At 40.3% G+C, this 14,998-nt stretch overlaps 1 protein-coding gene across 3 annotated transcripts in view; it reads right to left on the bottom strand.

Moving 5' to 3' along the window:
* Window positions 1-2,044: 2,044 nt before the first annotated feature.
* Window positions 2,045-14,998, bottom strand: part of LOC118002894 (sorting nexin-6) — a 56,297-nt gene continuing 43,343 nt past the window's right edge. For all 3 annotated transcript variants that reach the window (XM_034993506.1, XM_034993508.1, XM_034993507.1), the window contains 3 exons: window positions 11,466-11,625; window positions 11,296-11,381; window positions 2,045-3,755 (listed from right to left, as the gene is read on the bottom strand). In XM_034993506.1, coding sequence (XP_034849397.1) covers window positions 3,702-3,755; window positions 11,296-11,381; window positions 11,466-11,625 — 300 coding nt within the window. In that variant the 3' untranslated portion in view covers window positions 2,045-3,701. The remainder of the gene's footprint in view (window positions 3,756-11,295; window positions 11,382-11,465; window positions 11,626-14,998) is intronic.

The raw sequence follows: 14,998 nt of genomic DNA, 5'->3' as shown, positions 1-14,998 counted from the left end.
TGCATAATTTGTGGTAGTGGGGGACTGCGTTCGCGCTTTCCCCTGGTTTTTGTAGTTGAACAACAGTCTTTTCAGCGTTCGCAGTTTTCTTCAAATGTGTTTTTTTAAGTTCTTGGTATGTGTTTGCTATTATTTGCTCTTATTTTAAATGAGAGCTGTTTACATAGTTTCATGATGCTTTACATAACGCCCGGGTGGCGGTTAGAAATCTTGGTGCTTTTTTTGGTAAAACCTGTAAGTTTATATTTTTTTACAGGTAAAAATATATTACGGTGTTGAAAACATGTGTTTGTTGAGTGGGTGGTAAGTAACCGTGTTCAGTGTTCAGGTTGTTCCGTGCTTAAATGGAACATGAAAAATAGTTCGTTTGGCTGGATGGTTTTAATGCCTTGAACCACTCCGATTCCCCCGCTCCCCCCCGTTTTTTTTTGTCTTACTTTATTTTTTCAAAGTGATCAGTTTGAGCTCAACTTCTGTAGTTTTGCTACAGTACATTAATATTATATAAGCTTTTCCAAACTAGGTGCAGACATTTTACCCAGCCTATGAAGCTATTGATCTGACCCTCTTTTTTTCCCCTTTCCTTTCAAAATTTTAATTCAATTAACATATAATGCATTATTGGTTTCAGAGGTACAGGTCTGTGCTTCATCAGTCTTAATACCCACTGCTCATGACATCACATGCTCTCCTTAATGTCCAACCTCCAGTTACCCCATTCATCAATCTCCCTCCCCTACAGCAACCCTGTTTGCTTCCTATGATTAAGAGTCTAATGGTTTGTCTCCCTCTCTGGTTTAGTTTTCTTTTTTCCTCTCTTCCCCTATGACCCTGTTTTCTTAAATTCCATATATCAGTGAGATCATGTAATTGTCTTTCTGATTGACTTATTTCACTAAGCATAAAACCCTCTAGTTCCATCCATGTCCTTGCAAATGGCAAGATTTCATCTTTTTGATGGCTGCGTAATACTCCTTGTATATATACACTTCTTTATCCATTCATCTGTCAATGGACATCGGGGCTCTTTCCATAGTTTGGCTATTGTGGACATTGCTCCTAGAAACACTGGGATGCAGGTGCCCCTTCGCATCACTACATTCGTATCTTTGGGGTAAATACCTAGTAGTGCAATTGCTGTGACCCACTTTCTTCTGCAATTTCCTTTCTTGCCATCTTCCACCCTCACCACATAAAACCCACAACCTTCATTCCCCTGGTTCCCACCCCACTGTTCACAGCCTGGGTCATTCTCACTGCCTAGGTCGCTTTCTTCCTGTCAGAGCATAGTGTCCCCTGTAGGAAACCCTATAGCAGGGCTTTGTCTCTGCTCCCAGGTGTCCTCCTGTTTCTCCTTTGTGCCCCCAGGCATACGACAGCCAATAAATGTTAAATGAATGCCACAGCTCGAGAGCAGTGAAACCAAGGCTGGCTGTTTTTTGTTTTGTTTTGTTTTGTTTTTTTAATCAGAAACTAGCAGTGAACTATGGAGTATTTCAATTGTTCTGGAGGTACGAAGTAGAATCTCTCCTGAAGTAGGTCCTTGAGGGAATAATATACGTTCTTTATCTTAGTGTTTTATGAGAAGGCCTTGCATAGTGTAGTCAACTCATTTATAGGTGTATTTATTAAGCACCCTCCCACACATGCTCTAATATGTAACTGCTGCTTCCAGTCTACCCCCGCCCACACACACACTGTAAAAATGTAAACCAGGGACCAAGGGATCTACGAAGCACTCTCCTACCCCTTTCCCCAAAAAGACCTTTTTGGTACAGATTAGCTGATGGCTATGTGGAACATTGTATATAGCTTTCTGCCCTGTACTTGCTATTTTGATTTTTTTTAAAAAAGACTTTGAGAGAGCGAGCGAGCATGAGCAGGGGGTGGGGAGAGGGAGAAGAAGCAGGCTCCCCCGTTGAGCAGAGGGATCCAGGACCCTGGATCATGACCTGAGCTGAAGGCAGATGCTCAACCAACTGAGCCACCCAGGCGCCCCGTGTACTCACTATTTCTTAGCATTTACACAGCATCTTCACATTTCCAAAGCACTGTACCAATGTTTATTAATCCTCACAACACCCCTGTGAGGTAGGTCAATATGTCCTTTGTAGTAGAGAAACTGAGGCAGAGAGAGGTCAAGCGAACCTGCCTGAGGCCACAAGGGCAGCCAGCGAAGGGACTGCACCAGAATCCAGAAGCTAGGGCTCTCTGGCCCAATGTTCACCCACTGGAGAGCATCGCACGGGCATATTTTCACCAGGGAAGGAGACATGAAGGAGGACAAAACACAGAGATTTCTCAGGCAACAGAAAAATCAAGTTCAAATGGCATCAGGGAACAACATCAGTGAAAGAACATTAACCAGCACACCAGTAAGGCAAGAGAACATGCAAGGCCGGAATCATGGTGACTACCCTTAAGACCTAAACCAGGGTTTGGGAAAATTTAAACGAGGGGTGACCAACCCAAATGCTTGTGGTTTCCAACTGGAAGAGAAGTTAGTGAAAAAAATCAAACCACACAACCTAATTTTAAATTAGAAGTGACTTGATGTTAATTTACATTAAGAAGACCAGTAATATTTGGAATTGACTACTGACAATTAGTATCCTTTTTGTACCCTTTTTAGTCCAAATATTCCAATTTTTCCCCCACCGACAAATGCTGTTCCCTATATACTCTTTCTCTCTACATACCAATTTATACACTAGTGTAACGATCAAGTGGGCTCAATGGCACGTCTCACGGTTCCTTGGCTGAGCCAGAGATAGAATTCAGGAAACCATAACAGACTGTTCTGTCTGCTCCTGTGTTTTAGAAATGGCTGTTTCTAACTTGCCTCTGCTCAATTCCACCTTCTATAAAAGGCTAAAAGCACACAGAGAAGCAGTTCATCCTTTTGTAAAGGGACTGGTGAACTTCATTCAATATGCCATTTAAAAAAAGAAAAAGGAAAAACTAAGACCTGCACTGTAAAGCAGAATAAAGGAGTAGATTTATTATAGCTACTCCAAATTTTAGAGTGATACAATGACCACAGAGTTAAAAACTATCACTGTTATCACTTTATTTGATAATAGTTGGTTTAGTCTACAAGTTTAAGGCAAACATACTAATGCATTTGCTTTTCATCAGAAATCATACTTACAAACATTACATAAAATCTGTCCCAAAACTTCTAAGAAATGTTCATTAATTAAAAATAAGTCCGATTAAGATGCTTTACCAGGATACATGAATGAACTAAGGTGGTATACAATGTTTTTTAAAAACAAAATTCAAAAAAAGGTAAGGGCAATCTTTATCTTGTTTGAACAGTGTGTTTTTAAAAGGGTTAAACTTCAGAGAGTACTTAAAAGTAAGACTGGCAGCCAGAAGGAATACTATTCATAAAATAAACACAGTTACAGAGGCTACTTAAAACAAGCCTGAACTTGGGGCTTCAGGAGAGGAGGCACGCACGGCGAGGGCCGACGGCCAAAGGGGCGCACAGGTGCGGGGGCGCGGCGTCCCACCACGCACGCTGGCAGAGCCCAGGGACAGCGCCGCTCCGTGGTTTCTCGGAAAAAAGGAGAGTAGATGCACTTTGACGGCTGTTTCTTTTGTTTCCAGTGAGCAGTAAATGCTTAATACCATTAAGAAAACAAAAATAAAATCTGAAGGAAGGCAGCCCTTTTTAACTGTAGGTGGAGTGTGGCTTATGTGTCTCCGTTGAACACCGCCAAGCAGTTCTGCAGCAACTGTAGGTTACCCTAAAAAGAAAGGGAGAATAAACGGTGACGCTCAGAGAGCTTGGAAGAACTGTACTGAAAATATACAGCACTAGAAAGCACGTAACTTTAAATTTATTAAATAACTGTTTAGAGACAAAATTATATACTTTGTTTCATGTACAATATTTTCCACATATCAGATTCTTCAGGAAATTTCCACCTAGACCACTAATTACTGTTTGGAATTACCTGGCATGATCTAATGAGAGAGAAAATATGCTCTTTGTGTCCAAGTTAAACTACTGAACATTTTTTTTTAAAGATTTATTTATTTTGAGAGAGTGAGAGAGCAGGGGGAGAGGGAGAGAGAATATCAAGCACACTCCCCGCTGAGTGCAGAGCCCCATGACCTGAGATCATAACCTGAGCCAAAATCAAGAGCCAGACGTTCAACCCACTTGAGCCACCCAGGGGCCCCTGAACATTTCTGACTGTAAGCCATTAAAATATGTGTATTATATTACATGATTATATAATATATAACATATATAATGTATATTTTAATGATTAAAGTGATACGTTATAGCAATTTTTATAAAAATAGTAATAAGAGGGGCACCTGGGTGGCTCAGTTAAGTGACCAACTCCTGATTTCGGCTCAGGTTGTGATCTCACGATTATGAGATCAAGCCCCGCATCAGGCTCATGCTGGGTGGGGAGTCGGCTTGAGATTCTCGCTCTTCCTTTCCCTCTGCCCTTCCCCACCTTCATGATCTCTCTCTCTCTCAAAAAAAAAAAAAAAAAAAAAAAGGTAAGTAATAAGATCACATACAAAAGTATTCTATAAAATGCAGACCTGGGGGTGCCTGGGTAGCTCAGTGGGTTAAGCGGCTGCCTTCAGCTCAGGTCATGATCCCAGGGTCCTGGGATCGAGCCCCGCATTGGGCTCCCTGCTCAGTGGAGAGCCTGCTTCTCCCTCTCCCTGCCGCTCTGCCTACTTGTGCTATCTCTCTGTCAAATAAATAAATAAATAAAAATCTTAAAAAAAAATAAAATGCAGACCTGTGTAGCCATCTGTAAAACATGTGAACTGGCCTCCAAATTCAGATGTGTAAAGACAAATATAAGCATATAGGTCACAACTATTTATTTATTAAGATTTTATTTCTTTATTTGACAGAGAGAAACACAGCGAGAGAGGGAACACAAGCAGGAGGAGTGGGAGAGGGAGAAGCAGGCTTCTGGCCGAGCAGGGAGCCCGATGCAGAGCTCGATCCCAGGACCCCGGGACCGTGACCTGAGCCGAAGGCAGATGCTTAAACAACTGAGCCACCCAGGCACCCTGGTTACAACGATTTATAAATGGGGGTGAAGGAAAACTTCTTCCTTAGAGTACAAAGCCAACTAAAATGTATACAATGATGGAATTAGAAAATGACCATTTGGCAACCATCACAATAACTGACTCAGGAAGTCATAACTGGATGCTAAAAACAATATAATGCTGAAATGCTAATACTGTGGTCATTAGGTACATGCAGCTACAGAACATTTAAATTTCTGTTAATTGAAATTAAATAAAAACTCGGTTTGAGTTTCTCGGTTGCACTACCCACATTTCAAGTGTTTGGCAGCCACATGTGGCTAGTGACCACCATACTGGACAGTGCTGATTATAGAGTATTTCCATTATCACATAAAATTCTGTGGGACAATGCTGGTTAAGTGCTGGGTATTTAATTGACATAGTCCCAAGTATCTCCCCACAGAATACTTAATTTCAAAGTGTAAAATAATAACTTTGCCACTGAGAAACCTGTAGACATCACTTTATTTTTTCTCTAAAGATTTTATTTATTTGACAGAGAGAGACACAGCAAGAGAGGGAACATAAGCAGGGGGAGTGGAAGAGGGAGAAGCAGGCTTCCCGCCGAGCAGGGAGCCTGATGCGGGGCTCGATCCCAGAACCCTGGGATCATGACCCGAGCCGAAGGCAGACGCCCAACTACTGAGCCACCCAGGCGCCCCCGAAGACATCACTTTAACCAAATGATCAAGATCATACACTGCCAGTAAGGCAGCTAATCAACAGCATGTGTCTCTTGATCTGACGTAATAAGGAGGTCTGAGCAACACTTTTGTGGTATTCTTGCCACAAGTGGAGAATCTAAACTCAATAATTAGACAAACCCAAATTGAGGGAGATTTTACAGACCTGTGCTTTTTAATAGTGTCCAATGTTATGAAATATGAAGATTCAGGAACTTTCCAGATTCAGGAAGTCTAAAAAGACGTGGCGGGGGGCAGTCAGGCTGGCTTAGTCAGTAGAGCATGTGACTTTTTTTAACCTTTTTTAAAAAAGATTTTATTCATTTATTTGACACAGAGAGAGAGAGAGAGAGAGAGATCACACGTACAAGCAGGGGGAGGGGCAGGCAGAGGGAGACGCAGGCTCCCTGACACTGACGATCCCAGGGTCCTGGGATCATGACCTGAGCTGAAGGCAGACGCTTAACCTACTGAGCCACTCAGGCGCCCTGTCTGTATTTGTGAAATTATCTTCTTACAGGTATATTCCTCAAGTGGGACTAAGTCGAAAGACACACATCCTTCATTTGATATACTGCCAATGCTCTCCAGAAGGGTGTGCACCAACCCACACCCGCCAACAGGGCATGAGGACTCCACACCCTCATAGACAGTATCATCACTTCCTTTTTTTGCATTTGATACATTTGACACTTTATTAATAAGGTATCTGAGACTAATTTCAAGGACACAAAAGTGACCTAACTACCTAATTTTCTGTTATAACCAGATTTCAATTACATGGCAAGACATACCCTAGTTATAATAAATGAAATCCAAAGTAGTTTCAAATCAACTGGCTCTAAGTTTAACTAATGTCTAATCTTTTTAGAATATTTCATATGGATTCCTGGGACTAACATGGGACTTTGTTCAGATTTACAAAATCATCAAGAAGAAACCTGACACAAGAGAGCAGGGTTTCTCAACCTTGGCACTTTTTTTTTTTTTTTTAAGATTTTATATTTAAGTAATCTCTACACCCAATGTGGGGCTCAAACCTAAACCCTGAGATCAAGAGTTGCATGCTCCACCGACTGAGCCAGCCAGGCGCCCCTTAATCTCGGCACTCCTGACATATTTTGGGCTCTGTAATTCTTTCTTATGGGGGCTGTCCGATGCACTGTAGAAAGTTTAGCAGCATCCCTGACCTCTACGCACTACATACCAGTAGTATCCCACCCACCCTTAGTTTTGACTACCTAAGTGGGTAGAGACATTTCTACCCAAGAAATGTCTCCAGAAATTGCTGTCTCCCAGGAGGCAAAACTGCCTCTAGTTGAGAGCCACTGGACTAGAAGACCTATCAGAAATTTCAAGACAGGGAACACTTCTCAGAAAGGATTTGAAAAGTACAATATCTGGAAGTCAGAGGCTGATATGAATCTATGTAGTAGGGGTCAGCAAACTTTTTCTGTAAAGGACTAAATATGTAGTAAACATTTTAGACTTTAGGGGCGCCTGGGTGGCTCAGTCGTTAAGCATCTGCCTTAGGCTCAGGTCATGACCCCAGGGTCCTGGGATCGAGCCTCGTGTTAGGCTCCCTGCTCAGTGGGGAGCCTGCTTCTCTCTCTCTCCCTCATTCTCTCTCTCAAATAAATAAAATCTTAAGAAAAAAAAATTTTTAGATTTCGAGAGACATTTCATCTCTGTTTTAACTACTCAACTTTGCTATAGTAGTATGAAAGCAATCACAGACAAAGCATAAATGAATGAGCTTCGGTGTATCCTAATAAAACTTTATTTATAGATTAAATATAAATTTTGTAAAATTATCACATCATGATATTCTTTTGCCTTTTTTTTTTTTAAGATTTTATTTGTCAAAGAGAGCACAAGCAGGGGGAGCAGCAAGCAGAGGGAGAGGAGAAGCAGGCTACTTGCTGAGCAGGGAGCCCGATGCGGAGCTCGATCCCAGGACCCTGGGATCATGACCTGAGCCAAAGGCAGACTCTTAACCAACTGAGCCACCTAGGCATCCCTCTTTTGCCTTTTTTTTTTTTTTTTTTTTTTTTAATTTGACAGAGAGACACAGAGAGAGAGGGAACACAAGCAGGGGGAGTGGGAGAGGGAGAAGCAGACTTCCTGCTGAGCAGGGAGCCCGATGCGGGGCTCGATCCCAGGACCCTGGGATCATGACCTGAGCCGAAGGCAGACGCTAAACGACTGAGGCACCCAGGCACCCCTATATTTATTCTTTTTAAAGAGGTTATAAACTATCAAGGATTTTGTTAATAAATTAAAGAGAGGCTGGCAAATTACAGCCTATTTTTGTATAGTCTCTGAGCCAGGAATGGCGTTCATATTTTTAAATGGTTATTTTTACTCCTTTATTTTATTTTACTAGTTTACCACTCCCCCTGCTTGTGTTCCCTCTCTCGCTGTGTCTCTCTCTGTCAAATAAATAAATAAAATCTTAAAAAAAACCACAAAAAACAAATACAGTGAACATTAGAAACCAACACAGGTGCAATAAGAATAAATCATGCCAGCTTTATCAAAACATTTTCTTTTGAGAGGGTTATTCGACCAGGAAATCATAACATGTATCTTGATTTTAGTGAGGAATTTGATACTTATATCCATCATGGATAAAGTGGAGAAAAAATGGTTGATGACAGTATAAGTAGGTGAATTCATAACTATCCAAATAACTACAAACAATATTAATTAATAAGTTATTATCAGTTAGTATAGAAAGAAAGGAAGGGAACTAAAATTTAGCCTTTTTGGGTTCTATGTACTTTTACAATTAGATGAACAAATATTGATTCCTTTGGTCCTGATCGATCCCTCCCTCCCTCTCTCTCTCTCCTTTCTTTCTTTCTTCTTCCTTCCTTCCTCTCTCTCTCACTTTCTCTCTCACTCTCTTTCTTTCCTTCCTTTTTTTTCTTTCCCTCTCTCTCTCTTTCTTTTTTTAAGAAGGCTCCACACCCAGTGTGGAGCCCAATGCAAGGCTTGAACTCATGGCCCTGAGATCAAGATCTGAGCTGAGATCAGGAGTCTGACACTTCACCCACTGAGCCACCCAGGCATCCCCTGATCAATCTTTTAAATTAAAACTTAGATAAGGACATAAAAGGGAAGTTCATACAAATTACATATGTCTATCACTTTGGAGCAATAACCACTCTAATAGTCAAGTACTACTATATGATGAAATTAAAGTTTCCAAAGGATCTCATGCTAGGCTAAAACTAGCAAGCTAAAATTTAATAGACACAAATATGGTCTACAATTACATTTTAAAACTTAAATGCTCAATAAATGAAGAAGTCCTAGAAACCTGTTGCACAACAATGTGAATATATTTACCACTGCTGAACTGCACACTTAAAAATGGTTAAGACGGTAAATTTTATGTGTTTTATACCACAAAAATGAAAAAGATTACTAAAAAAATGAAACACAGAATTATAGGCTGGAGCTCAAGAAAAGACTTTGAAGAAGAAGAGAAGGTGTGACTATAGGCCAAAACAAGCTGGTACGAGATGGCACCTTAAACCCTTGTAAATATAAAGCACCCTGTAAGAAGAAATGTGCACAATAATCAGCCTGTGTACAGGGGCGCCTGGGTGGCTCAGTCGGTTAAGCGTCTGCCTTCGGCTCAGGTCACGATCTCAGGGTCCTGGGATCGAGCCCCGCGTTGGGTTCCCAGCTCAGTGGGGGAGCCGGCTTCTCCCTCTCCCTCTCCCTCTGCTTGCCGCTCTGCCTATCTGTGCTCTCTCTCTCTCTACGTCTCTGTCAAATAAATAAATAAAATCTTAAAAAAAAAAAAAAAAAATCAGCCTGTGTACAGAAGTGTTTCCATTTCCAGGTGTAATATTTTAAAACAGCAATGACAGGAGGTCAATAATATAAAAAGCTTATTGAAATGTATAAGATAAAAAATATTTAGCCCAAGGATATCTAGCTTGGAGGAGACTATATATACAAAATATAAACTATATAAATATTTGAGGGTAAACTGTAAGAGAACTTATCTTTCTTAATTTAGATGACAAAACTTTGACCAATGTGTCAAAGTTACACAGAAGTAGATTTGTGTTCATTATGGGGTGCCCCAAAACTCTTAGTGCAGTTTTAAGCTTTTTAATGACTTTCAAAGTATAAATGCTATCAATATATCAAAAAATAAACACTTAAAGTTTATTTAAATTTCTTTAATACTTATAGTTTGGGGAATTTTGAATATGTTTTTAGTTTTCAGTCCCTCTGAAGACAGCATATGTTAAATAAATTTTTAAGTTTATTTTTTTTAAGGAATTATTTATTTATTTGAGAGAGAGAGCGAGAGAGTGGGGAGAGGGGCAGAGGGAGAGGAAGAAAGAATCTCAAGCAGACTCCGCACTGAGCCGAACTCAGGGCTCGATCCCACAAACCTGAGATCATGACCTGAGCCAAAACCAAGAGTTGGACACCCAACTGACTGCAACACCCAGGCGCCCCTAAATTTTTTTTTTTTAAAGATTTTATTTATTTATTTGACAGAGAGAGACACAGTGAGAGAGGGAACACAAGCAGGGGGGAGTGGGAGAGGGAGAAGCAGGCTCCCCGCTGAGCAGGGAGCCCAATGCAGGGCTCGATCCCAGAACCCTGGGATCATGACCTGAGCCGAAGGCAGATGCTTAATGACTGAGCCACCCAGGCGCCCTCAATTTTTTTTATTAATGAGAGATTTATTTTTTTTAGCTAGTCAAAAAATGATACTGGTTTCCATATTAGGTACTAAAGTCTTACAGAGCTGACCATTTAGAGAAACTGTAGATATTATTCTTGTTTGAATTAGATGATTTGTAAAATCCCTCTCAATTCTAAGATTCTCTAGTTTTAAAATTACAGTAAAGTTTGGGCCAACCTTTATCCTTTAAAAAAAAATAGAGATTTATTTATTTATTTTAGAGAGAGAGAGACAGAGAGAGAGAGAGGGAGAGAGAACACGAGCAAGAGGGAGAGAGAATCCCAAGTGGACTCCACGCTAAGCCAGGAGCCCAACGCAGGGCTCAATCTCCCAACGCCAAGATGACCACCTGAGCCAAAACCAAGAGCTGGATGCTCAACCAACTGAGCCAGCCAGGCATCCCCGAAGCTTTCTATTAACTACAAGAAAGGGCTTAATTTGAAGTAAATAAACACTATAAAACCCTGGAAGAAGGATGTTTATTTCCTAAAACCAAGTTATTTTGAAGCAGTAAAATAACCTTCAAAAATTATAATTCCAATTGTAATTAATTCTAATTCAGGAATACTTCTTACAGTACGCCTGTAGAAGGAAACTGTCATTAAAGAATTATTATCAATTCCATAATGGACTCATTTCTTTCTTTCCTTTTTTTTAAAAGTAATCTCTATGCCTAACATGGGGCTCAAACTCATGAACCTGAGATCAAGAGTGACCTACTCTCCCAACTGAGCCGGCCAAGTACCCCATAACGGACTCATTTCTAAATTATAAGTCACTTAAATTATTAAACCTTTAATATGACAATACCTTTGCATGCTTCAGTTCTAACTCTGCCAGTTCCACTAAATTTTTCCTGAATGCAGCAACTCTTCTTGTCTTAAAATCTATAAGTTCTGTGAACAAAAGAAATTAGGATTAACTATTTAATTTATATATTATAAAGTATACCTTATGATTAAAGGGTAAGGTAACAGTACCTTGTTTTGCAGACTCAGATATTTTTTCAAATTTCTGACAACATAATTGTTGGGATGTTTCAGCCTGCAGAACATCTTTATTTTTCGCTCTTGCTTTATCCAGTGCTTTATTAGCATTTTCATAATCCACTAGTGACCTAGATCTTCGATAGAGGAGATCCTATAAAAGAGAATGCTTCACAATAACATACGCTGCACGTTTCTAATAGTTACCCGCAACCACCACTACCCCATCACCCCCATCATCATTAGAGTGAACACTTAAACCATGAATACCACACATGCCAGCTATTTTCTAAATGGTTTTTGTAACAGTTTTACTGAGATGAATTCACATACGTATAACTCAAAGTGCACAATTCAACGGTTTTTAGTGTGCTCGCACAATTGTATAACCATCACTACAATCAATTTTAAAACAATTTTGTCACCCAGAAGGAAACCCCATATTCATCAGCAGTCATTCTTCATGTCCTCTCCCCCGCCCCCTCCCCCCCACCTGCTTTCTGTCTCAACAGATTTGCTATTCTGGACATTTCATTAAAAAAAAAAAAATGGAGGGGTGCCTGGGGAGCTCAGTTGGTTAAGCGACTGCCTTCGGCTCAGGTCATGATCCTGGAGTCCCTGGATCGAGTCCCGCATCGGGCTCCCTGCTTGGCAGGGAGTCTGCTTCTCCCTCTGACCCTCCCCCCTCTCATGTGCTCTCTCTCTCTCTCTCTCTCTCAAATAAATGAATAAATAAAATCTTTAAAAAAATGGAATCATATAATATGTGGTCTTTTCTGTCTGGCTTTCTTTACTTAGCATAAAATTTCAAGTTCGTTCATGTTATTGTGTAAACCAGTACTTCATTCCTTTTATTTCTAAATATTTCATTGTATGGAAATACCACATTGATTTATCCACTTATCAGCTGATAGACATTTGGTTTGTTTCCACATTTTGCCTATTATGAATAATGCTATTATGAACATTTGTGTATAAGTTTTTGTGTGAACATGTTTTCCTTTCTCTTTCATATCTCATTACTTAGGAGTGGAATTGCTGGGTCACTTGGTAATTCTATGCTGAACCTTTTGAGAAACTGCCAGACTGTTTTCTAAAGTGGCTGCACCACTACATTTCCAATGACTCTGTATGAGGGCTCTAATTTCTCCCCATCCTTGGCAACACTTACCTGTCTTTTTGATTAAAGCCACCTAGTGGATGTGAAGTGGTATCTCACTGTGGTTTGGTTTTGTTTTTAACAATTTTATTTTTTAAGTAATCTCTATACCCAATGTGGGGCTGGAAATTACAACCCCAAGATCAAGAGTCGCGTGCTCTACCTACTGAGCCAGCCTGGCATCCCTTGCTGTGGTTCTGATTTGCATTTCCCTGATAGCTAATGTTGAGCATTTTTTTATGTATTCACTGGCCATTTGTATATTTTTGGACCTTTGGAGAAAGGTTTATTCAAGTCCTTTGCCCATTTTTTAGTTGGGCTATTTGTCTTTTTATTGAGTTATAAGAGTTCTTTATATTTTCTGGATACCATTTGCTTATTAGGGACTCGTATGATTTGCGAATATTTTGTCCCAGTCTATGGGTTGTCTTTCCACTTTTCTTCACAGTGTACTTTGACACACACAAGTTTTTACTTTTAATAAAGTCCGTCCAATTTATTATTTTTTCTTTGGTTGCTGTACTCCTGGTGTCATATCTGAGAAACCAATGTCCAATCAGAGGTCAAAAAGATTTACATTGTTTTTTTTCTAAAAATGTTATAGTTGTTACATTTAGGTCTTTGATCAATTTTGAGCAAATTTTTATACACAGTATGAGGAAGGGGTCTAACTTTATTTCCATGGACTATTCAGATGACACAGTACCATTTGTTGAAAAGTCTATTCTTTTCCCCCCAAAACTGTCTTAGCACCTTATTAAGAATCAACTGACTAGGGGTGCTTGGGTGGCTCAGTCATTAAGTGTCTGCCTTTGGCTCAGGTCATGATCCCAGGGTTCTGGGATCAAGCCCCACATCGGGCTCCCTGCCCAGCGAGGAGCCTGCTTCTCCCTCTCCCACTCCCCCTGCTTGCGTTCCCTCTCTAGCTGTCTCTCTCTCTGTGTCAAGTAAATAAATAAAAAATCTTAAAAAAAAAAAAGAAAAGAAAAAAGAATCAATTGACTGGGGCGCCTGGATGGCTCAGTTGGTTTGCCTTTGGCTCAGGTCATGATCCTAGGGTCCTGGGATCAAGCCCCACACAGGTCTCCCTGCTCAGCAGAGAGTCTGCTTCTTCCTCTCAGTCTGTCCCTCCCCCAGTTTGTGTTCACATATGCTTTCTCAAATAAATAAATAAAATATTTAAAAAAAGCAACCAATGTGAAAAGGCCCAACTATATGACATTCTGGAAAAGGCAAATCTATGGAGATGTCACACACACATACAAAATCAACAGGGCTTAAGGGGAAAGAGGATGAATGGTGGAGCACAGAGGAGTTTGGGGGCAGTGAAAACTATTCTGTATGATACTTATAATGGTAGATACGTATCATTACACATTTCTTCAAACAAAAAAACAATGTGTAACACTAAGAGTGAGCTCTTGTGTAGACTATGGTCTTTATTGTTTTGCTTCTTTCACTCAGCAAAATTATTTTGAGATTCTTCCATATTGTTGCATATTATCCATGGTTCATTCCTTTTTACCACTGAGTAGGATTCCACTGTATATATACACCACAATTTATCCATTCAGCTGCTGGTGGACATTTAGGTTGTTGCCAGTTTTCAACTATTACAAATAAAGCTGCTGTGAATATCCGTGGGGACACATGCTCTCAAATACCCAGGACTAGAATGACTGGACCACAGGATAGATGTATGTTTAATTTTTTAAGAAATTGTAAAACTTTTCCAAAATATTGTATCATATTCCAACTAACAGGGTGTGAAAGTTCTAGTTGCTATAATTTTTGTCAGAATTTTTCATTTTAGCCAAATTCTTGTTAAGGGGCGCCTGTGGTGAGGGGCGCCTGGGTGGCTCAGTTAGTTAAGGGGCCGACTCTCAATTTTGGCTTAGGTCATGATCTCAGGGTCCTGGGATCGAGCCCCCATGATGTGCTTCACGCTCACTGGGGAGTCTGCCTGAGGATTCTCTCTCTCACTGCCCCCTCCACATGTGCATATGCATGCTTTCTCTAAAATAAATTTAAAAATCTTTTTTTTTTTTAAGATTTTATTTATTTGAGAGAGAGAATGAGACAGAGAGAGAGAGCATGAGAGGGGGGAGGGTCAGAGGGAGAAGCAGACTCCCTGCTGAGCAGGGAGTCCGATGTGGGGGATCATGACCTGAGCTGAAGGCAGTTGCTTAACCAACTGAGCCACCCAGGCGCCCCTAAATAAATAAATCTTAAAAAAAGAAAAAAAAAAAGGTGTGTGGTGATATCTCATGAGTTTTCCCCCCCAGCTGTTTAATAAATATTGAGTATTTTTTAAACAGCTATTTACTTATTTAGTTACTCACCTACATTCAAGTATAGTTGGCTCCCA

Source organism: Mirounga leonina, unplaced genomic scaffold (assembly GCF_011800145.1).
Source record: "Mirounga leonina isolate KUSES-001 unplaced genomic scaffold, KU_Mleo_1.0 Mir_84, whole genome shotgun sequence".
Classification (NCBI taxonomy): Eukaryota; Metazoa; Chordata; class Mammalia; order Carnivora; family Phocidae; genus Mirounga; species Mirounga leonina.
This window is presented reverse-complemented; position numbering and strand designations above follow the sequence as displayed.